This window comes from Myotis brandtii, unplaced genomic scaffold, assembly GCF_000412655.1.
Source record: "Myotis brandtii unplaced genomic scaffold, ASM41265v1 scaffold260, whole genome shotgun sequence".
Taxonomy (NCBI): Eukaryota; Metazoa; Chordata; class Mammalia; order Chiroptera; family Vespertilionidae; genus Myotis; species Myotis brandtii.
The window spans coordinates 1,024,283-1,048,974 of NW_005359881.1; the positions used below are offsets into that span (position 1 = coordinate 1,024,283).

The 24,692-nt window shown below is 39.2% G+C and overlaps 1 protein-coding gene across 6 annotated transcripts in view; it reads right to left on the bottom strand.

Moving 5' to 3' along the window:
- Window positions 1–7,432: 7,432 nt before the first annotated feature.
- Window positions 7,433–24,692, bottom strand: part of SEPT7 (septin 7) — a 51,628-nt gene continuing 34,368 nt past the window's right edge. For 3 of the 6 annotated variants that reach the window (XM_014541090.1, XM_005868069.2, XM_014541089.1), the window contains 8 exons: window positions 22,198–22,290; window positions 21,051–21,147; window positions 19,258–19,309; window positions 17,484–17,609; window positions 13,368–13,388; window positions 10,507–10,642; window positions 9,475–9,614; window positions 7,437–8,490 (listed from right to left, as the gene is read on the bottom strand). In XM_014541090.1, the coding sequence (XP_014396576.1) occupies window positions 8,451–8,490; window positions 9,475–9,614; window positions 10,507–10,642; window positions 13,368–13,388; window positions 17,484–17,609; window positions 19,258–19,309; window positions 21,051–21,147; window positions 22,198–22,290 (705 nt within the window). In that variant the 3' untranslated portion in view covers window positions 7,437–8,450. Of the gene's footprint in view, window positions 8,491–9,474; window positions 9,615–10,506; window positions 10,643–13,367; window positions 13,389–17,483; window positions 17,610–19,257; window positions 19,310–21,050; window positions 21,148–22,197; window positions 22,291–24,692 lie in introns of all 6 variants that reach the window. The other 3 variants (XM_014541091.1, XM_005868070.2, XM_014541088.1) reach the window with 2 other exon arrangements.

Below are 24,692 nucleotides of genomic sequence, written 5' to 3' on the forward strand. Positions count from 1 at the left end.
AAGGAAGGAAGGAAGGAAGGAAGGAAGAAAGAAACTGCAAGAAAGGAAGAAAGAAAGAAAGAAACTGCAAGAAAGAAAGGAAGAAAGAAACTGCACATGTTCAGGCTGGTGAGCTCGCAGCAGATACAAGCTCCACTGCGCAGAGGACTGTCTTTCTCTTGCTCAGCGATGGAGAGAGGAAAGGGCCCTGTGAATACTCAGGCCTCGCCAGGAGCTTAGTGCCTGGGCAGCCACTGAAGCCAGTGGAAGGAGCCTGATGCCGGGGCAGTGCTGCCCCCTGGTGCCCACTGGGAGTTGTGCTCCCAGCACTCGCAAGGGAAGGGGGTTCCTGGCCCCCACGTGTCTCCTCCCTTCTTCTAAGACCTGGGCAGGGCACAAGGTGGGGGCAGGCAGGCCTCCAGCCACATGCCATTCCCACAGCCAGGCCACCTGCCAGGCAATGCCAGCAGGTTTTCCCAGTGGCCAAAATAACCGGCGAGGGCCCGCTGTGTGGTCACACCTCCAGGGGGAGCACATGAGTATCTGTCCAACCTCTTCCAGATGGTCCCCCATCCACCCAGAACATGGTGAGGTCACAGGACCCTCACCCCAGTGCCCACGACTACCTGTCAGCCTGATGCTCTAGGACAGCAGTTCTCTCACAGGGGTCGCCTAAGACCATCGGAAAACACATATATAATTACATATTGTTTTTGTGATTAATCACTATGCTTTAATTATGTTCAATTTGTAACAATGAAAATATATCCTGCATATCAGATATTTACATGACAATTCATAACAGTAGCAAAATTACAGTTATGAAGTAGCAACGAAAATAATTTTATGGTTGGGGGTCACCACAACATGAGGAACTGTATTAAAGGGTCGCAGCATTAGGAAGGTTGAGAACCACTGCTCTAGGAGCTGGTGCCTCCCTCCCCAGCCACCAGGGGGCGATGCCCTATTTATTGCTCTTGATCTTTGCCCCAAATGGGCACCAATAGGGTGATCCCTTCCCTGTACTCAGACCCTAGCTTCTCCCCCACCCAGTCCTGGCCTCCTGAACATGTCCACTGGGCCCGGGCTGGCTCAGTCCCCACCCACAGGGAGCACACTCCCCTGGTGGAGCCTGCAGTGCCCTCCACGCCTGTCCCTCTCCTCCCCGGCCCAGCCTGGCCTCCCTGTGCTGTTCAGGGGCCTGGAGAGTAGTGAGGGTCCGGGGGGAGACCCCCCACCGGGCAGGGTGGGCAGCACCAGGTCAAGATTCTTAGGGGCTGAAAACCCTTAAAGTCTAGCACCCCACCACCCATCCATCCAATTCAAAAGAAAATAAATTTTAAACTAAACAGGGGCAACAAAACCCCAGATTCCAACAAAATCCTCTTTCCCATGATATGTAACGTGATATCTTTTTAAAACGCAGGTTCCTGTGACGCCACTGGTTTTAGGAAAGACCTACAGAAGCACCTGTTCGGCTCATGGGAAGAAACCCCAAGGGATTGTGCTTTTACCAACAGGGACATGTGAACACATTAGTGTGTGTCGCAGCAGCCCTGACAGAGGCAGGGGGCACGGGCTGGCGAGGGCCTGCCGCTCCCTCCGCGGATCCACACCCAGCCTCTCGGTCCGGCTGCCAGAGCTCTGAGCTATGTCTGCGAGCACCCGGCTTTTTCTCCCTTATCGGGGTGTTCGTTAGCAAGATGTGCCCTGCTTTGGCTTCCGGGAGGTTTCCTAGGAGCCCTCGACTTCCAGAGCGCGGGCACCTGTGAAAGCTTCCCACTTTGGCCCGCCCCGCTTTTGGGCGACATGAGCAGAAGTGTGAGGAGCCTGTGGGGCAGTGCTGATGGGGCTGGGGGGTGGGTGGGGGCCAGAGTGCTGGACCCAGGGCCTGCAGCCTCTGAGGGAGGGACAGGAATAGGTAGAGGGAGAGGGGGCTCTCAGAGGGGTAGAGGTGGGGAGGGAGAGGTCCTGGAGGCGCGAGAGGAGCCCTGGGAGCTGGCAGCGCCTACCTCCTGCGGCGCTGACCTGGGCTCTAGAACAGTCGCTGTCACTCCCTGTCCTGGGGGAGCTGCGGGCCAGCCTACTAAACCCAGACCAGGCCCAGGCCCGGGTCAGAGCCCACAGGACAGCGAATGGAGGAGGACGGAGAGGGGGTGACTCACCAAATGGCGCTCCAGGGAGAGCGAGGGTAGGGCCCTCCCTGGCCCTGGCTGCAGAGGGAGCTGCCTCAAGCTCCTGGTGGGTTCGCCATCCCTCCAGCCCTGCCCTTCCAGGGACACAGCGCCCGACCCAGCTGTCACGCCACTGCCCGGCCGCGGGGAGGTGGGTAGAGAGGTAAACTCAATGTTATTTTCTATTTAAAGATATTAAGGTGAAATCTATGCAACACTGAAGTTGCCATTTTAACCGTTTTTAAGAGTACAGTTCAGTGACATTGACATTCACATTGTTGTACAGCCATCACCACCATCTCTTTAAAAAAACTTTCGCCCTGGCTGGTTTGGCTCAGTGGATAGAGCGTCGGCCTGCGGACTGAAGGGTCCCAGGTTCAATTCCGGTCAAGGGCATGTACCTGGGTTGCGGGCACATCCCCAGTAGGGGGCATGCAGGAAGCAGCTGATCAATGTTTCTCTCTCATCGATGTTTCTAACTCTCTATCCCTCTCCCTTCCTCTCTGTAAAAAATCAATAAAATATATTTAAAAAAATAAAAATAAAAAAACTGTCAACACCCCAACAGAAACTCTACCCTTTAGGCAGCAACTGCCCGTTCCCCTTCCCTCAAGGACTAATCGTGTCTAGCCCTTCCTGTCCCTATACGTTTGCCTTCCCAGGTTTTCCCATAAGTGGGCTGTTTCCACCCACCTGGCTCTTGTGATGCTGCTATGCAGGCCACTGTGCGAACATGGACGCTCAAGTCCCTGCTTTGGCTTCTTTGGGTCATGACAGGCCCGTAGGGTGGGTAGCCCAGACGCGATTGACTGGGTCACATGGTAATTCTGTTTAACTTCGAGAGAAACCGCCAAACGGTTAATGTTTGCTGTGTTCGATTATAAGGTTGTTTTAAGTCTAAGTTACGTTTGCAACATTCATAAAACTGTTCTCTAAGTAAAAATAATAGGAGGTCCTGACGTATTTCTGAAACTAAATAAAATCTGACTCCCGAGTGGGCAGATGGTGCTCGCTAAGCCCCCAGGAAAGCCACCTCCCTGCCTAGGGTCGCAGTCTGAGCGGGGATGCCGCCCCCCTCTCCCCCAAGGGCCACCGGCCACCCGCCAGGCAATGACGCTGGAAAGGCACCCCGTGGGAGGCAGGGCTGTCCCCATGGATCCCAGTCCCCACTGGACCCCAGGAGGTGGGAGGAGGCTGGGCAGCCGCCAGGGGGCGCAGGGGGAGCCGCCTCCACCAGCCCAGGGGCCAGGCCTGGGCCACCACCTGGGCCGGTTCATCCCTGAAACCCCCAGGTGGCTGCGGGATTCCCAGGTGCATGCGGCAATGGCTAATGATCAGAAAAGTGATATAACCAATGGTGTTGACTGTAGTCTGCTTGTTTCCAAAAACCAATGCGTTACAACGGCGTCTGTGGGAGCCCCTGGGCACACAGCAGGCACCCATGGATGCTTGTGGCAGCACGTTCCTGACTTTTGTTCCCTTCCCTCCGATTTTCAAGTGAGCGCTCTCTCCCTTGATGACCAGGTATTCCTGCCAGTTTGGATCCTGCTGAAGTGTTCGCATTTGGTAGGATGAGTCCACCAGGCCTCCCAGTACAAGCTGGAGAGAAAGCCCGCCTCCTCAGGATGTGACTGTAACTGGGCCAGCCCCACCTGAGGGAGGTCACAGTGTGAGGGGGCCCAGCGGCCTCGCCCCTTTCCCAAGCGCCTGGCTGTGAGGGGTGGGGTCTGATTAGGCTCAAATGAAGTGGGGGTTCGAGAAAAGGCCAACCTCAGTTCCGAGAGCAGCGTACCCAGCGGCGTGCAGGCTGAAGGAGGATTTTATTTTGGTGCCTGAGTGACAGAACTGTGTTCCTGAGGTGTTCGTTTCAACTGTTTTGAGAGTAAACCACACAGAGCCACAGATTTGTGAAATCACATGTGGGGTTTATCCCTAGGACAAAAATCCACAGCTCCCCGACTACCCACCCATCTGTATCCCTGGATTTATGCAGAGTAAGAGGGAGAGCTCCCACTCCCAGCGCAGTGAGCCAGGGCACCCAGCACTTGCCAAGTTGCTTAAATTGCTGGCTTATCCAAGACACAGGAAACTTTTCTGGGCCTGTAATCCAGTGGAGCATGTGTTTAAATATGAAAGAGACCACTGAAGTTCAGAGACAACAGGGAAAGAGGGCCCCACTAGACCAGGTTAGCTTGGCCGTCCACCCTGGGTGAGCCAGCCCTTCGCCTACGGGATTCTGTGGTTTGATTGTTTCCTGGTAAATATCCAGGTGAACTACTCCTTGCAACACACTTAGAAGCCAGGAGGCTAAGCAGCCCCCCACTCCCTTGGGAGAGAAAACAGACATTTCTGGGCAGTCTTCCCCCCCCCCCCCACTTCCATCAGCCCCCATCTTACGCCACATCTTCACAGACGTCGTTCTCAGAGGTGTCAGCCCCTCCCACTCCCCATCCCAGAGGCTTTCTGAAGGCCTGAGTGGCATTAGATTTCCGCAGGTCCACAAACACTGCATCCCAAATAGTGGTTGTGTGTGGCCAAGGGGTTCAGGCCACCCTGTGGGAGCCTGGCCCAGAACAAGGTCTCCTTTCACTTGACCCTCCTTTGCTAGTACAAGGCGGTTTGGCAGGGCCCAGCACCCCATGAGGCAAAGGCTCAGGCCAAGAATAGTCTTCATTCTTCCCAGGAAGCTTTGAAAGGCTCCTAAAGAATGCAGGAAATTGCCGGCCGGTCTCTGCTGAAAACAGCTGACACTTCACTTTGAACATCCTGTGGATTGACCCCAAATCATGGGAACCAGATTTGCTTGAAAGGCAGCAATGTTTTCATTGCAGACACTCAGATAGACCACCTCAAAATTATTTGCAAAGAATGGCATATTTTATAACTCCCACTAGAGGCCCAGTGCACGAATTCGTGCACCAGTGGGGTCCCTCAGCCTGGCCTGCGGGATCGGGCCAAAAACCGGCTCTCCGACATCTCCTGATGGGTCCCAGATTGCAACAGGGCACAGGCCAGGCCGAGGGACCCCACCGGTGCACAATCGGGGCTGGGAAGGGACCGAGGGAGGGTTCCAGGGCATGTCTGGCCCGTCTTGCTCAGTCCTGATCTGCTGGACCCCAGCAGCAAGCTAACCTACCAGTCGGAGCATCTGCCCCCTGGTGGCCAGTGCATGTCATAGTGAGCGGTTGAGAGGCCTTAGCATATCATTAGCATATTACGCTTTGATTGGCTGAATGGATGATGGGACGACCAGACACTTAGCACACTAGGCTTTTATTATATAGGATTACTAGCACCATAAAAAAGCCCACTTCTCCCCAAAGTTACCTTATTTCTATGGTGTGCCCTTTTGTTGAAACACACCTCAGTCAGTAACTCCAACCAGCATCTGTGCATACACAGGGGACCCAGAGCAAGTCGCAGCACCATGCAAACGTCCTGAAAACAAACCATCCCCTAAAACTAGGAAAGCAATTCTGACCTGTGCTGGCCCCACTTTGCCACCTACACAACACTCAAAGGTAATTTCCAGCCCTGGCCAGTGTTGCTCAGTGTTAGTGTTGGCCCAGCACCGAAGGGTCGCAGGTTCCATTCATGGTCAAGGGCATGTACCTGGACTGCAGATTTGACCTTGGGCCACAGTCAGGGCATGTGTGAAAGGTAACTAATTGATGTTTCTCTCTCTCCCCTTTTCACTCTCAAAAAATCAACGGAAAAAATATCCTTGAGGACACACACACACACACACACACACACACACACACACACACACGGTAATTTGGAGTCCAGATACCTCTGCACGTGCAGTCAGAAGTAATCTACACCCCAAACAGCAAGGGACATGTGGCCGTTTTATAGCTGAAGGAATGAATGTTCTGAAGGGATGTCAGAGGCCCAGTTCCCACAGAGCTGGGGTTGGAACCTGGATGACAGGTGGTCCTTAGCATGTGACAGAGGCACACGGTCCCTGGGTCACCAAGCCCAGTTCAAACAGCAGCTCCACCAGTCACCACCTGTCTCCTGGAGAAGTCACTGAACCTGCTTCCACGCTGAGAGAGGATGGCGCTGGCATCTGGTTCTACTGAGGATTAAGTGAAGAGGATGCACATAAACTAGCTCACTGTCCCCAACAGTGAGCATTCAACAGATGGGCAGTTACTATTATTCCCCAAGGAGCAGGGAAAACAACCTGGATGAAATACACTGACTTTTGTTTACATTGCCAAGCTTTTTATTAGAGAGGATTTCAATTAACCTGAGTGGCAGGGAGGACACACAGCAGTCTACACAGGACATCCTTGGAGATTTAACGACTATTTACAAATCCACATCAATGGCTTCCCGAGTGGGATGTGCTAATTCGCCGAGCCTTGAGGGAGTGCCAAACTCTCCTCCACTCTTGCTGCCTTACCCACCACCTTTCCCTTTCCTCTTCCTTCTCACCTATTATCCCCTGAGTTCCATATTCTTAGGTCAGTTTCTACAAGAGGATTTTAAAGGCATGAAAGGTACAGGGAGTCAGAATGGGAAGGTCTGACAAGCTAATGGCCCAAAGGCAGAAGCCTGTGTCTCCTCAGCTCCCAAGATCACACACTGAACTACACAGAGATAAGCCAGATCTAATTCACTGTCAGCTTCCCCTGCCGCCTGTGAACTTGACAATGAAACAATCAGACCTCATCCCACTGGGTGGCAGTAAAACCCTGCCACGTGCTGCCCTAACTGCACTGGGACTTGCGCTTACTCAGTCAACCCAATAATGAGCAAGACAGTGGTTCATTAGCTACTTCAGCTAGAGAGGATGCTTCTGACCAAGGGGACTAGCACTGCTGTGTGCTGGCCTTTCCCCATGCTTACCTGAATGTTACAGTATCACAAACAATCATACAGCAGTTCTCACAAGCCTATGGCAAAAACAGCCCTTCATATGCTTGAAGAGCCTGAAGTCAATCAAAAGGCCCAGGAAAGCTGCATCGCTCCTCTACCAGATTGAAGGAACACCTTAGGCATGACATGGATGGAGACTGTGGAAGTTGTCATAGTGGTAGAATAGAGGTGCCTTATCACAATACAGACTTTCAAAATGGTAACCATGAGAACCTGTTTCTAGAGCAGCAGTACTTCAATAAAAAGAAACACAACACATATACATTCTAAGTGAAACAAACAGAGAAGAGACGCGCTGCAATCGTGGAGCTGACAAATTCAAGTAGAAAAGTTTCTTCCCAAACATACTCGTCTTGTACATCAACTGCAGAACAGTTCAGACCCACACTCTATTACATCACAACATTGTTTATTATGTGACTTTTTTACAATACAAACAAAAAAATACAGAAATGCAATATATGAATACAGCTAAGTGCAGAATGGTGACTTTTTTTTTCTTTTCAAGAGGCCATGATTCCCATTTCTAGTAAAATAAAGAGGCTGCACATGGGTAGAAAGAGGTTGGTCGTTAGCTCCACAATTTTGCCTAGAAATGATCTATAAATGCATTTTCCCCCTGCTACTTACCATAAAATGTAAAAAGGGAATTAAAGGAAAGTTTCCTTGTTGGTTCCTACCATATGAAAGATGCTATATTCTATTTTAGCAGGGCCAATATATGGAAAATACCTAAATTAAATGTTATTACAAAAATGAAGCAGTAATGAGACTCTGGCTAAAGAGGGCACTAAATGAGAATAATATATATTTAAAGAATCCAAAACAAACAAACAAACAAAAAAAGGCTGTTATAAAAAAGCTCTAGGTGCATTGTAAGCATATAGGTTTTTTTTTCCATGTGTATTTTTAAACAATGGAAGTGTCAAAAAATAGGGTCAACTGTGTTAGACTAAATTACATTATAGTATATGCTGCATTGGATGGAACCTTTGTATTGTAATTATTATAGAGAAGCATAGTTTGCATCATATTATGGCAATTTATCCTCAGTGAAAACCTTTCAGAGTCCTTTTATTTTGGAATATCCTGTAAACAGTCAAACCACCAGAACATGATTGTACAATAGTAAAATGTTTTCTTGCATTAAATTGAAGACACCTGTTTAATAAAAAAAGAAAATGTAGGAAAGGTACTTAGAGCTGTTAGTTTCTAAGTACACAACACCCTAGACAATTCAAGGCATCTGAATCTCCATCAAGAACAAAAAAATAATAATAATTTTTGTCATGCTGTTAAATCCATCATTAAGAATAAAACTGGTGCAAATTGGTCAAACGGATCCAACAAACACTGATGTCCAAGCTGGCATATTGGCAACTAATACGTAACTGGTGGTCAATAGAGGGTTTAAAAGATCTTCCCTTTCTTCTTGTTCTTTTCCAAGGTTCTAAATGATTAAAGAAAATAATCAAAATGATTGACTACATTATAAACAACGAATGGTAGCAATAACTAACCCAACTACAACTGTGTTGGATTTTCAAACACTACTTTTTCATTTGAAAAATTAAAAGAGTAAACAAGGAGGACAATGCTAGTCCATAATAGTATTTTCTTAGGCAATCAAATATTTGACAAATAAATACAGTAAACATATGACAAAAACCAATTTTCAATATATGAGAACAATTCTCTAAATAGTGCAAATTTTAAAAAATCAACTGGTATCTAATAGAGTATCCTTTTCTCCTATAGCCATTTGTATTCTGAAATGCATTTGCTTTCACAAATATATTTTCCTCCTCCTTGGAGAAAAAATTAATTGAACAAATGTCTCATCTTAAAAACATTTAGCAGTGAGGGTAAATTGTAGAATCCTTACAACATTTCAACTTATTCAGTTTTAAATGAAACTAATGAGGGGGGAAGAAAAAGCCAAGGTACAAATATTACTGAGTTTTTAATAAAGACCGCAAAACTTGTTAACTGCAGTAGGAATTAATATACCCAAAATTTTATCTTAAGAATTTTACCTAAATAAATAATTTCAACACAATTAAAACATACCTCTGACTGCATAAAACATCTTTAGATCAGTGTTTTCTATGCTGACTAAAAACTGAACACAACCATTAGTCCGATAATTGGAGTGAGAAGGTAAGAAACTGATTATGGTGAGTCAACTGGGCAGAATGTTATGAACCTACTAATTTAGTTATGAAGACTGTTAAATCATGCAAAATGTTTGTAGTGAAAAAAATTGCCATTATATTAGATTATATTCATCTATATAAAAATATTTGTCCATTAAAATAATTGTGCTTAGGATGTATAAGGGGTGATGTCTTTTAAAATGCTATCCTAATTTTTTTTAATAAATAGGAAAATAATTCTTTAAAACATTACTAGACATTTCTTGGGAGTTAGTTACCTTGAAGAGTTCTGTTGTTCTAAAATACGCTGCTGGGCTTCCCAGTTGGCTTTCTCATCTTCAAACTGACGGCGTTTTTCCTCTAATTCTTTGTGCTGTGCTTCCAAATTCTTTTTCATTTGCTCATGGCGCCGTTGGAGCTAAATCACAGCACGACATATAAAATAAAAGTGGTTAAGAACTCAGGAGCAAAAGTGCGTTTCATCCATCCTAATGTTAAGAGTGTGAGCACTGAGTTCTTGTGCTATAAATACAGAGCACCATCTGGAAAGCACTAGGATTCCTCTTCCTATAGGACTTGTGACCTCCCCAAACAGAGGCCCAAGAGAATAATCTTGAGAAATTGGGGAAAGTGCTACAAACTTATGGTGTGTAGCACACTTTCTAACAGCAGACATATCCTATCTCATTTTTCATTACTCACAAACATGTAGGAAGCTCACGAGGGAAGACGCCAATGTTCCCTCCCACTGTACAGATAAGCAACAGACTACAGGTTTAAGTCCGATGCCATGGTCATTATCCAGAAAGTGGCAGAAAACCAGGATTTGAACCTGTCTCCTAATTCAAGGTTCAGAAAGCTGACATTAGTGGGAAGAAAGCAGAGAGATATGGCTTACAGTATTAGGGGAAATTTGGCCCAGATCTCTTTAGAGGTAGGCCCTTTAATGCTAAGAAAGGTTTCATCCTTCAAAAGAGTGAGTTAAATTTCTCAAAACTCTGATAATTACTTTTCTTATTCTAAATATATGGAATAGCTTATAATTTCATTTTTCATAACTTACTCATTATAACTAATAACTCATAACTATTCTGTCTTTCTACCAAATATACTATGTCCACTTACATAATGAAGTATATATTTTATAGAAACATAGTGCTTGCTTTTATTTCTCCATTTTATTACATTAGAGTATTATATTCAATTTGGAAAAATATTTATAAAAGTTCTATTATCTTTGAATTTTATGAACAATATTATTCTGAAAAGGAATAGTGTGTCGTAAGAAGTGGAACTATTAGTGTGATTACCTCAGCTTCAGAGTCCTTCAGTTTCTGAACTTTTTCTTTGACCTTCATCTCAAACACCTGCTCCATCTCCATCTCCATCTTCTTCATCTTAGCTACATGCTCCCTTCTTTCTTCTTCCATTTGTGCCAGAGGGCTCCTGTTATGAACATGAAGAATAATCATTACACATCCAGAAATAAAAAGTTAACACAAAACTGAGTGATCAAAACAAATGAGATACTGTATGGCATTACTAAAATCTCTTTCTGTTTCTTGAAAATAAGTTTCAAATGATTTTTCAATTATTCTGACACCATGTAAATAACATTGAACACAGATCTGAAGTTCCATAAATGCATTAAAAATTCTTTATAAATTTTAATATTTATAAATATTTATAATCTAGAACTTCCACAAAATTTCTTATCTAAACTTAAATCTCTAGTAAGTAATTATTATGAAAATAGATCTAAAAAACAAAGGCAACTGTTAGTAGGATGTTTCTCTAAACCTAGTGCATATCTAACCTAAAGATAACCTATTAAATAAAGTGTAGAGGGAAAATGAAAAGGAAACATTTCAAAATGCATTCACAGAATGGGAAACTAGAAAAAAATTATTTCATTTTGTACTTTCTTTAAACAAGATTAAAACATGAAAAAAGGAATTGAGTTAATAATATATGTAGAATACTTTTAGTTCTACAAATCTCCAAGTATTACAATCTCTAAGACAACTACTGACATAATTATACTGTTAACAATAATTCAAACTTATTTTGGTAACTGAAATGATGTGCTGGAAATGACCACCAGTCAATACTACACCACTCTTCATTTAGACATGCAGAGCATTTTTAGTCCACTTTGGTAACTTTGATGCTCTTGAAAATTTATTCCACCTAACACAAATATTTCATTTCTTAATTTTTCAAGATTGATAACAATAGTGATAAAAACAAATACACACACACAGAGAATCCGAAGCAAATAATTATCTTAATAATTATTTTAGTATGTCAGAAAATAGACACAAGCATAAACAAACGTAGTTCAGTATTCCGCTGACATTCAAGTCCACAGGCTAAAATCTCTGCATAATTTTGTTCAAAATTCTTATGTTGAAAAAAAAAAAATTCTTATGTTGAAAAATAACACAAATGAGTTTAATGTAAAGAGTAGGATATTTATAGAATCGAGAGAAAGCCAAAGTATCGGTTACCTACTACAGCCCCAGCGAGGAGAGCAAAGTGAGCTCTGTGGCTTTGAGGAGCTCTGAACACTATTCAAAACACTGGGACAACTGAAGGGGCAGGCTCTTCTCTGACTCTGTTGCTAAAACATGTTGACTTGGCCTCCACAAAAACAGGCTTTGACCATTGAATTTTACATTTTAAATCGGTGAGTTTTATTTCAAAAAGTGATTTAAAAATTAAATCATGGCTGAAAAAGAAAATCAGGTCTTAAATATCACCCATAACTCCAAGGGTAGTTACTAATCCTGACCTGACACTATGAACATGCTGATTCTCTCCTTAGGAGGCTGCCTATTTCTGACCCTTACAGCACTCTTCTCTATCAAGGAGGACAAGAGAGCTAAATAGAAAATACTGAAAAAGAGCAACAGGACAGAATATAGGTGACTGCTTTTTCTTAGCAAAACAGGAAGGACAAAAATGTGATATACTGCTGTGATCAAGATGAGCTGTTTTTGCAGTTAGTGTAAATTAGAATAAAATGTTATTTGACGAAAGGAGATTTCTTCACTAAAAGAAAACTTACAAATATGCAGTATAGTTTAACAATTAAGCAATGAAACCAAAGTCCTGAAAATGAAACTAAGCCAAACATTAACTTAGAATAAGAACCTGCATTCAAAAAGTGAGGTCAACAAATAATAAAATTTTAAGTGTAAATGCCATTATTATTTCATTAGAGGCTGATGAGGTCCTTTTTAATAATATGTTTCTTATGTTATGGCATCATATCTCTTGGGCATAGAGCAAATGAATACCCCCAAATGACATGGCAGCCTTAGTCAATTTGGCTCAGTGGATAGAGCATTGGCCCACAGACTGAAGGGTCTCGGATTCGATTCCAGGCAAGGGCACATACCTGGGTTATAGGCTTAATCCTCTCAGTTGGGTGCTTGGGAGAGGCAAACAATTGATGTATCTCTCTGTCTCTACCCCTCCCTTCCACTCTCTCTAAAAATCAATGGAAAAATATCCTCAGGTGAGGACTAACAACAACAAAAAAATTACATGCCAAATGTGTGTGCACACGCACACGGGAGCATTTTTCTGGTAAGAGGGTCCAAAGGTGCTGTCAGATTTTCAAAAAGGGTGTTTATCAATAACCTCACTTCTTCCACCTCCTAAAACCTTTTAGTCTAGAAAAGAAACAATCTAATAACTATTTTTGAAGTGACAGTCTTAATAACTGAATATATATGTTTAAGCAACTTACATTATACAACAATATTGCTGTGATTTGAAAACAAATATTCAAGACTGTAAATATATTTAAAAATTTTAAATTCAGATAGAATTGTGATTTTAAAGTTAAATATATATATATTCCTACTTATAAAAACCTATCTATAAAATGCTCTTTTAATTTTATCCCTGGGAGGAAATAGGCAATTCATATAAATTTAAAGAATTCATAGCATAATTTGCATGTAAAAAGACTATCAGTTTACCAAGAGTAAACATTGTTATATAGATTCTTATTTAATTAACTCTGGGAGAAAATATAACACTTTTATAGCAGAGAAATATGCTATAATGTTTTGAAATTTGCTTTTAAGGTAAAAATTTATATATTAAAAATCCCTACATACTAAATCTGCTGTCTTTGGAAAAACAAATAGCCACTTACATGCCTTCATATGTGTCATATCTAAAAGAACAAAAAATACAGAAACTTAGCATATGTAAAGTGAACCACACCAGAAAGCAGCAATTAAAGGCAAATTCATAGATTTTATAATTAAATAAAGTATGTGCCCAAAAATAAAAGCTTATGGCAAAATTTGTTAATGTGATTTTATTTCTTTTCCAAAATTCTGTTAGTACTTACTATCCCAAATTATAAATATAAATACGCTGTGCAAGTATCTTCTTATAGCCTGCTCAAATTTCTAAACCTATTTAAATATGCGTACTTTCAAAAGAAATTTTTATTATTTCACATTTGAGATATTTTAAATATTTCACCTTGCAAAAATATGACTCCTGACCAAAAAAATTTGATCTTCCAGTATTATATTTACAAAATAGTCACATATATTTAAAAATGGAATTTTTGACACCTCTCACTAGTCAAAATCATCTTTCAAATCTCTTTAATTTTTAAATAAATTGCCACCCTATTTCTAGTCATCTTTACTAAAGTGGCATTTAGAAGTAATACAAAATTATGCTTACTATGTAGAAAACACGGGAAAAAGGATTACTTGTCATAAGATTTTTTTCAAATAAAACCTTTTTTATTAGATGGCTAGAAAAAAACACACATTACATTACATTACCTGCCTACTTCTTAATGGGAAACTCTTTTTCACACTCAGATACATTAAAAATTACAAACTTAAACTTGTCAGAGAAATTTAAAAGAACTCAACCAAAGAAATAAAAAGGCTTGAAGATTTTTTTTTTAAAGAAAGGCTATGACATAACTTGAATATCACACTAAATCCCCAAAGATATAACTTGGCTTTTTCTAGAGTTCTCTTTAAGGGGCTCTAACTCCTAAAAGCCACCAGATGACTCATCCTTTCACATGTCCAATAAGAGAGTCACAGCAGGAGGTAGCCAATTGATGTTTTGCTCTCACATCCATGTTTCCCTCTCTCTAAAAATCTGGCTAGGACCATTAACATAACAGAAAAACACATTTCAGACATACAAGCCAAATATTTTTATTTTTAATCCATGGTTCCATAAATTCTACAGTCCGCCCAAAACTGTCTCAGAAAATTAAATATAAGATGAATCAACTTAATTTACTACCTAATACTTAACTTTTAAAAAATTAGCTTATTGACTTTTTTTTTTAAGTCAACTTGAATGTTTTATAAACTGCTAACATTTTCAAGCCAATGGATAAAACTTCCAAGTGACTTCTGTAAGATTCAGTACGTGTTATTCAATAAAGCATTAAAACCTAACTTAACATAGCAGATCAATATCTATTCTAATGTCAGCCATTCTCCAGTTGGAAGAAATACATTTCCAATAGAATTCTACTTTTAATGTTTTCACCTGGGGTATAATTTAACTCAAGTAATCAATCCACACCGGAATCCTGTATATGCAGAAGAATTTTTAACAACACTGTTGTAAGTTTTACTATTTTTCTCTGAATTACACCTTACCTGCAACTAACAAAAAAAATATCCCAGTACTACTTTAAAAGCCTTGTATCTGAAATATGGAAACAAACAATTCCTTATTTTTAGGACATGAACAAATGTTTAAAAGAAGAAAATTAAACATTAAGTGCATACATTTAATGAAAAATACGTAGATAGCACATTTCCCTTTAACATATAAAATTATAAGTGGATTTACCTATGTTTTTCTTTAAACAGTTATAAAACATTTAAGCTAGTGAAATGCATTTAAAAGAAATTAGGAGCCCAGCAGGCGTGGCTCAGTGGTTGAGTGTCAACCTATGAACCAGGTCACGGTTCAATTACGTGTCAGGAACATGCCTGAGTTGTGGGCTCAATCCCCACTGTGGGGCATGCAGGAGGTAGCTGATCAATGTTTCTCTCTCATCACTGATGTGTGTGTCTCTTTCTCTTTCTCTCTCTCTCTCTCTCTTCTTCTGATTCTCTGAAATCAATAAAAATTTATTAAAAAATAAAATAGGATTGGATCACTTCATAAGTTACATGATTGTCAAAATTATTAAGCTGTATACCTGAAACTAATATAAAATAATGTTGAATGTGAACTATAATTGAAAAATTCAATGAAACAAAAATATAAATAATTGAATGGCCTTTTAAAGGATATATTAAAATAAAATAAAATGGATAGGATTTTATTAACATTTACTAACAATAATTATTAACAATCCTTACATTTTTTGTGATAAAGTTGATAATTTTGCTAAAACAAATAAAAGTCTTGCCTTTTCTCATGTGCTGAACCTTACCTCAAATATTTTAAGTATTTAAAAATTGTATTTTAAATATTTAAAAATTGTTAAATATATTAACCAAATCAATTTTTCCTAGAAGTCAATGTTTTGCAAAGCATGAATTACTAATCACCTATATCAGAATTACTCAGGGTGCTTATTAAAAACTAATAATAGCCCTAACCGGTTTGGCTCAGTGGATAGAGTGTCAGCCTGTGGACTGAAAGGTCCCAGGTTCGATTCCGGTCAAGGGCGTGTACCTTGGTTGCGGGCACATCCCCAGTGGGAGGTGTGCAGGAGGCAGCTGATCAATGTTTCTAACTCTCTATCTCTCTCCCTTCCTCTCTGTAAAAAATCAATAAAATATATTTAAAAAAAAAAAAAAACTAATAATAGACAAACATGGTAATTGACCATACCTTCGCTACACCTCCCATCAGCTAATCAGCAAGATATGCAAATTAACTGCAAACAAAGATGGCGGTTAATTTGCATACGTAGGCACGAAGTGGCAGAGTGAAGATTGAAGATGGCAACAGGCCTCTAGTTAAAAATATAAACTCAGGCCAATCCCCCATCTACCGAAACAGAATCTCTTGCTAAATGATTGAACCCAGAAATTTACCTTTTTAAAAATCACCCTCACAAGATCCTTGAAACCAGAAAACCTAGAAATTGATCACTAAAGTTTCTCAAAGAAGCATGCTAATAGCATAAGAAGAAATTCAAAGTTAAATAAGAAATTAGGGACTATGACCCAAATATCATTAAGGAAATATGAAAGAAAATAAACACAGGTTTTAAAAGAGAACTGCTTTGTGTGCTTTCTTCTGGAATGTAAAGGCCATGTGGAGACATAACTAAAAAAGGAAAAAGGAACATTTTCTTTCTGTTCCATTATGAGGGATGCTGGACACTATAAAACACAGTAATGGCTATTTTGAAAACTTGCCTTTCTCATTATTTATACAGATGATCCTTCAGATTATCCTTGAATGGTAGATAACACCTGGCTACAAATGTACATACTATAGTGAAAATAGTCTTTATAATACTTATGATATTCAGCAATTCCAAGTTTAAAAAAAAAAAAAAGGCACAGACATTGTTACCAAGAACTACCCAGGTTAACTCACCATGTCTTCACACACCTCTTTCCCCATCCCATCACAAACCATGCAGCCAGATATCTGCACTAAGTAGGTGAAGCTACACACTGGGTAGTCACTCACACGCTCCAAGAAATCCAAACCCAGCCAATTTACTCCATGTAAATACACAATAGGAACAGAGAAAGTAGAGAAGGTAACCAAGACCAGAGTCATCTAAGTATTCTTTTTGTTTGGTTCTCTCCCTTGTTTCTATATAATCTGTTAGTGAAAACTCTGCTATCAAAAAGGCTTATTTAAAAAAGACATAATAAAAGGTAGAAGCTCTATGTGAAGTCTTTTTAAAGAGACAATTAGATGCTTATCTTACAAGCATTATGGGTTAAGAGATCTTAATAGTAACTTTTCTCTTGCCTTTAAAAAAAAAAAGGAAGTATTTTCTAAAGGAGCTGTTTAATTTCTAATTGTCAATCTATTAACTGTGTGGTACACAGATTACAAAAATGGCAAATGACCAAGAGAATGAAAGGTTCTTTCTCTTAAGAAACAAGGTAACAACACTTCCTTCAACAATTGAATAGTAAAATATAAAACTGCCAAAACAAAGTTTAACATAAAATTCTGCTGTTGTGCATAAGTAAAATCCCAGTTTTCTACTGAGTAGCCAGGAGATACTTGATGAAAATAAAACAATATAATTATATACGACATAATACCTTTTCTGATGTATACTTACTTAGTAAGCTGTCCTTTATTCTTGTTATTATCAACTCCATTATAAGTCACAGCTGCCAATTTTCTGCTCCGGTAGTTCTCATAGTGTACATTATTAGTGACATCTTTCAAGTCCTGCATATGTGTTCTGTCATAAGTAAGTAACAGATCAAGAGTTTGCTTTTATTAAAAAGCAGAGCAAGATACATGCACTAACTTGACACCAATGGAAATTTAGGTTCCAAATGAGAATTTAAGAGCCATAAATCCCCTCAAAGCACTTACTAAAGATGACATTTCCACATAAGAGTATTTAATTTTACACTACAGTAAGTCCTCCCTTAACATCATTGGTAGGTTCTGCAACTTTCCAGGCTAAACGATACAAACAAGAGTTAAGTTCCTACGGCTTCTCAACATCATAACAAAACAGCATTGAACAAAATGACATTATTCAAGGATCTGCTGTATGTATTTTACTAGAGAAGGGAAAGCAGATTAGCTTCTACGGACGCTCATAAAACCTGAAAGAAATCCTTTTCTTTTAGCAGTATTAACATGAATTTTTACTAAGGTAATAAACTCACAGGGACACTTTAGATCACATATCAAGATGAATTTAAAGTGGGGAATTTAAATTTGTTTATTCAAACTGTCCAATGAATGTGGTATCTTGGCTAAATGAATGTTTGCTTGCAGCATTTCCATAATATATAAAATCAATACATATAAAATAAACTGCGCAATACATCAGACAATGTCATCATTCCTTAATGATTCGAAATGCTAAAGACACCCTGAGCTGCTGCATGATTTCCTTCCACAAATGCAGTTTCTTGGATGTGTGTGGTGTGGAGGTCTCTGTATCATTCGATCCTCCCTTCCTCACCACTCCACCACTTTACCAAAACTCCCTTCTGGGAGACAGACAAAGGTGTACTCTGTTTTTATTCTTCCCAATATCCATGAAACATTTACTATCACTCCCCCCTTTGTGATTAGAATGTGATGTTAAATTACTGATTTAATTCCTACTATCTGACATTCCTATGCAGTTCTCTGAGAGTTTACTGCCCCTGGCTCTAAGTCTGGGTTTTCCATGTCTCCTTTCTCTTTATACTCTGCTCTTTGATGACTTTATCCTCTCTCTGGCCACCATAGTTACACCTAAAGCTCTATCCCTCTCCACTTCAGTAAAGCCAGGCAGCTTATTCCAAGCAAACCAAGTGGTTGAGAATAAATAGCTCATGCTAATTTGTCACTGATTTTCCAAACTTATAGTTCCATTGCTGTGGGAGCTCTCTTCTCAGCCTTTGAATCAAGGCACTCTAACTCATTACAGTCTCTCCTTGGCTGTCACTCAATTTTTGGTTCCAGTGTATCTTATAGGTGACACCATATAACCTCTTCAACTATAAGTTCCCTTTTACAAGAAACATGCCTTCAAAACCTAGCCTTCTCTTCCACTTTTCCCAAGCTTTTCACATTAAAAAAAAAAGCAAAAGTTTTTTTTTTCAACTTTCCATACCTCTTTCAGTGTTAAAACCTCAACTGAAAATACAGTGATAGACTTTTTTCCTATACATCCCTAGCCACACAGCTTATTTTGTATTTTTGTGAATGACTTTAAAATCCTGGTGAAATAATCCAAGTTGTCTCCATGCACTACTTACTTTAGTGCTAGAATGAGACACCAGTTTAAACTAGCTACATTTATGGAAGGCAAAACAAATCTGTCCAAGTCTAACTTTATTTACGGAAAGAAAAAGCTTGTTTTCATCATTACTTACACTTACCTTATCAACATATTTCTTAGAATTGTGAAATCACAATGTTCACCATTTTCAACTATAAAAGAAATAGACCACATGTATTATTTCCATTAACTGCAAGCTTTTCAGTGAAAATCTCACAGAAAAGTGGGGGTAACAACAATAAAAGAATATGCAAAATAGCTTAGACAAATTTTTCACTAAGGATTTGTTTTCCTCTGTGCCATTGAGTGACAGCTACCACTGGCACAGTCCCAGGGAAAAGATGCACTCAAGGGTTTTCTTTCAGCACCAGCTACCAAATCCTGGCCCCACTGCCTGGGCAGGACCTGTGAAAGTGCTATCATTCAGGGTTAACACGGTAACACAGTACTTAACCTAAGGGCATGCCTGGCAAGCACAGTGTAATACTGCTTTACTGTAGTTTAATCTTCAGTGATCAAATATATACATCTAACAAAATTAGCTCTTCAGAGCAACTTTGCGAAGTTGAAAAGGGAGATCATATTTTTTCCTTTATTGGTAGAGAATACGTTTACTCCATGATAAAATGCATTTTAAAAGTTTAGTGGTGGGAGAGTAAAAGGGGAATGTCTTTAGAAACCCCCTTATAACTTACAGGAACATATTTAGGGGGGAGAAACCACTAAAACTAGAGATATCAAGTAAATTCTTCATCGCAGATTCAAGGGTTGTACAAGCTCTAAAGCCTCTGCTTAGCAACTGCAAGTAATCTGGGTTAAGGGCTGGGTACGAGTATAGTTCATTGGTGGGGGAAGCCACTGGTAAGGACAGTAACTTGGAACAATACCCTAAAAATTACAGAATTTTTCATAGTAGTAACAAGTAGATAAAATAATCATGACTCGCCCTAACCGGTTGGCTCAGTGGATAGAGCGTCGGCCTGCAGACTGAAAGGTCCCAGGTTCGATTCTAGTCAAGGGCATGTACCTTGGTTGTGGGCACATCCCCAATAGGAGGTGTGCAGGAGACAGCTGATCAATGTTTCTAACTCTCTATCCCTCTCTTCCTCTCTGTAAAAAATCAATAAAATATATATTTAAAAAAAAAATAATCATGACTCAATCTTTGTTCCAAGTTACTGTAACACAGAAGACTTAAATCTTTCTATTAGGTTAAACCAGTAATAATAAATACAAACTTAGGGAAATGCATCTTTTTGCCAGTGGACTTCTGAGATTTGATACTATAGCTAAGATTTTATTGATGTTTAAAACTCTTTACAAAATGAGTAGAGGATCTCTTGATAATGATCCCCGCTGAAGATAAGATGCCTAAAGAGGGAGCTTCTGTCTGAGGAAAGGAGACTGTGAATGCTCTCACTGGGCTTATGAAAGTTGTTCTCACTCATTTTTGAAGATCCTAGACCCAACTGAGACTCAGATAAAAGTGAGAGAGGCCTTTTCTCCAAAACTGTTTTCAATTTCAGAAAGGGTATTAAATTCCTCAGAGGCAACGTTTGGATCCCAGGTAAAGAACCCTGCACTGTACTCATGTGTTCAAACCACAAAACAGAATAGACCTAATGATGGGGCAGAGGTGGGAGGGTGGCGCACTGACAAGTGACTTCTGAGTATGTGTTAGGGTTTAACACATATCTGCCTGACTTAGGAGGACACAAGATCTGAGAAACTGGAATGTTTGAGAAAATGAGACTAAATAAAACAATTCACAACTAACTCTGACAATCTAAAATATATCAATACAGTGATCATATTATACTACTTACTATAAATACAAATTTTTATCACTTTTTTGAGCTCTTATAGAAAGTCATTCACTAAAGAAAACCTTACCTTCAGCAACACCCCAAGGATACTGCCTTCCTCTGACCCTTTTGCCATTAACTTCAATGATAGTATTACTACCTACCACAGCAAGAGGTAAACGGTCCTATAAAACAAAGTATTCTTGTTCAAATACATCTCTGTAGTCCTCACAGGTCAAGAATAAAAGTTATATTACTCAAGAACAGATTGGTAAAAAAATTACCTTGATAGTTTCTATATTCACTTTCATAGGGCATTCAATTACTATTTAGTAAACTGCCATATCATGGTATTCTTAGCAATGTAAACAATGAATAACGTATTTTCTCTAAAAATTTTAGAATACTAAAGCAGGTACTGATCAAATTATTTGTAAAAAAATCATTCCAAAAAGAAGCTGTCCCATATTGAAAAACTAAAAAGGGTAAAAAATATATTGGCAAATTGAGGGGGAAAATGAGGCTTGTGACTAGCCTGCCTACCTGATCACAAAGCGAACCTAATAGCCCTGGAGGCAGGAAACATTACACTCGCTAGACTATACATCTGGAAGTCCAAATCTGGGGCCCACATCTGTATTCATCCAGACCAGATCAGAATACAGTCTTTCAAATTTCTTGTAGCTCCCAGAGTATATAAGAATATATAAAATATATGGCTATTTTTATAAAAACTCAGAAATTCTTTATTGGTAAAGTATTTCATTATTCCAAGATAATTATGTGCTTACATAATGCCATTTATAAAAACCTTTTTAGTTTTTAGGTCCAGCGTACTTAGGAAACCACTATAAATTAAAAATACAAAAAATTATGATGGTATAGATTTTTGGTTAGTTTTTATAAAAGAACAAAAGCGAACATATTTTGTCTGGCTGTTAAAACAAAGATTGAGCATAACAGTGCTTAAAAACAAATCCTCTCGCTTCTCATTACCTGGTTTTGAGGAGGGAAATTTTATGAAACCAGTTAATTGAAAACCATATGAAGACTGGAATTATATTATTCATCCCTCTATTCCACACAATGCCTTATTACATATAATAGTCACCAAACGGAGTTAATTGCAAAGTTGAAGTCAACAATGAATAATCTCCCAACTGATATTGTTGTGGATATTATAGTGTTTTTTAAGGCCCCAAAACATTTTAATATATGTATGGGAATGAACCTACCTTTATCTTTTTAACAAGCTTATTTTCTTCTTCATCATCTGTCTCTGGAAATTCATATATTTTAATTTTATGTTCTTGGATTTCTTTCATTATCTAAAATGGAAGAGGAAATTAGCAAAAAAGCACCACACATAATGAGTACATTAACTTTATTTTTATTATACTCATCTTAAATTCCTATGAGCCCGCAGCTTTAGGTCCTTGACTGTTTTTCAATAATGTAAAAACTGTCATCTAAAAACAAAGTACTATGCTGGTCTTTACCACTGCTGAAATCCAATTACTTCAGAAGTGTTAAAGTAATGTGGTTATAATACCAAAAGAGTCTAAACATGAGGTGAGATTCCAGAAAGGGCTTTCTCTACTATAATGGCTGTAGGTCATTTATTTACAACTAGAGGCCCACTGCATGAAATTCGTGCATGGGTAGGGGCCCTAGGCCTGGCTGCGATCAAGGCCTATCTGTGGGGAGACCAGTGGGGTGATTGGGGGCCCCCCACTGGCACCCACCTTGGCTGGCCTGGGGCCTGTGGGCAGCTCCTGCATTGAGCATCTGCCCCCTGGTGGTCAGTGCATGTCATAGCAACCGTTCGTTCCACCGGTCATTCTGCTGTTCGGTTGATTTGCATATTAGGCTTTTATTATATAGGATGACTGAGATTCTTTTTCTAGATAAAGCTCTCTTCAACTGTTTTATTCGGCTGAATCAACAATGCTTAAACTCACCTAAAATTTTTAGAAGACTTTGGCTAAGGTAAGTAAAACTAATTACAGTATTGGCTTCAGTAGAAAAAATTCTACACCATCAGAACATATCCTTGCATGTAAATGTGCATAAACACAAATCAAGGAACAACAGATACAAGATTGGGCAAGCACAAGGAGAAAATATGCTCTGGAAATAATGAAGCGAAGGTATTAATGAGGAGAATGCAAAAAAGAGAGAGATAACTTAATAACATCAGAAATAACCCACTTCAAATTAAATTATCTTGTCCAAAATTATTCTAAATTCTAAACAAAATATAGATATCCAAATATTGTTCAACTACTGGCCCTATTCAAATTCACAACAAACCACTAACATACCTAGAACTAGCTAGCTCCCTACCTGAACTGGTATTTCAGTGCTATTCTCACTGCAAAGGGTCCCCAGCAGCAGTAAAAGGATCCTAAATAAAATGTGTTAGATGGTTACTATACTAAGAGGAAATAAAATTGCCACTGGGAAAAAAACCACACACACAAAAACAGAACCACACGTTTTACAATTGAGGTTATGTATCTACATAGAAAAAAACATGAACTAAATAATAATGTGTCAAATGCATGACTAGAAGAAAAAAAGAAACACTAAAAGCTGGCTCTAAGAACAGAGGTTGTGTATTTAAAGGACCTGAATAAACATCTTCAAAATACCAAAGCTAAAGCCCCACCTTAATCTATTGAACCAACTGGTAGAGATACAAGCCAATAACTCATTTTGAAAAAGTTCTCCAGATGAGCTTGATAGGCACACTGGGTTAAGAACTATTATTTTTAAGCATATGAAAAAAAAAATTGTACAACCACTACAATGCAACTGATTTGGAAGTAGAGATCATTGCTTGCTCATCTTTTTTAAGTTCTTAGTACTACTGTTCCAAATCAAGATACATTAAAATCAAGACAGAGGGGAAGAAATGCATATGATTAGTATTTGAACTTAGAAATAGCACATTCCAAATCAAGATACATTAAAATCAAGACAAAGGAAAGAAATGTATATGATTAGTATTTTAATTTAGAAATAGCACATTATACAGTAAAAATGAGAGTGATAGAAATGCCAAATATAGTAAAAATGTATTAAAACAGTCTCAAAATCTAAATAGCTTTAACAAGCAAAATTCAACAGGTTTTTGTTTTTTAATAGGTTTAAGATATCCTCAAATTTATATTGAAAAAGGTGAAAAAATAAGGTTTCTTGTTACAAAGAGAACTATAAGGAAAATAAGATATAATTAACTCTAAGATCTATTTTAAAATATTATACAAAACAGCTGCAATTTAAAAGACAGAACATTGGCCTAAAATTAAAAAATAGCTATTGGAATAGAAGAGTAATTCCAGAAATTGACCCTACATTTCATAAAATATACATACAAACCAAATACAACGAGGAAAAAATAAACTCCTGACTTAAAAAGTGTTCAACTTTTATAGGAAATTAAAAATTAAAGAAATTATTAGGTACCACTGTATTCTAAAAATTTTTTTCTGAATAAAATGACAAACAGTGCTATCAAGGCACTGAAATAAATACACCCATTACAGAAGAAATTTGACTGTTTTATTGGGAAAGCACCATGACAAAATGAGGGGGGAAATATAATCATGTTCTTTCAAAAAGTAATATTCTTGGAAATTCATGAAATTAATTCTAAAGTGTGTGGGGAGGGATGCTGTTGAAAGCTATACAGAAACATCTAAAATAGCCTTAAGCGACAAAGGTT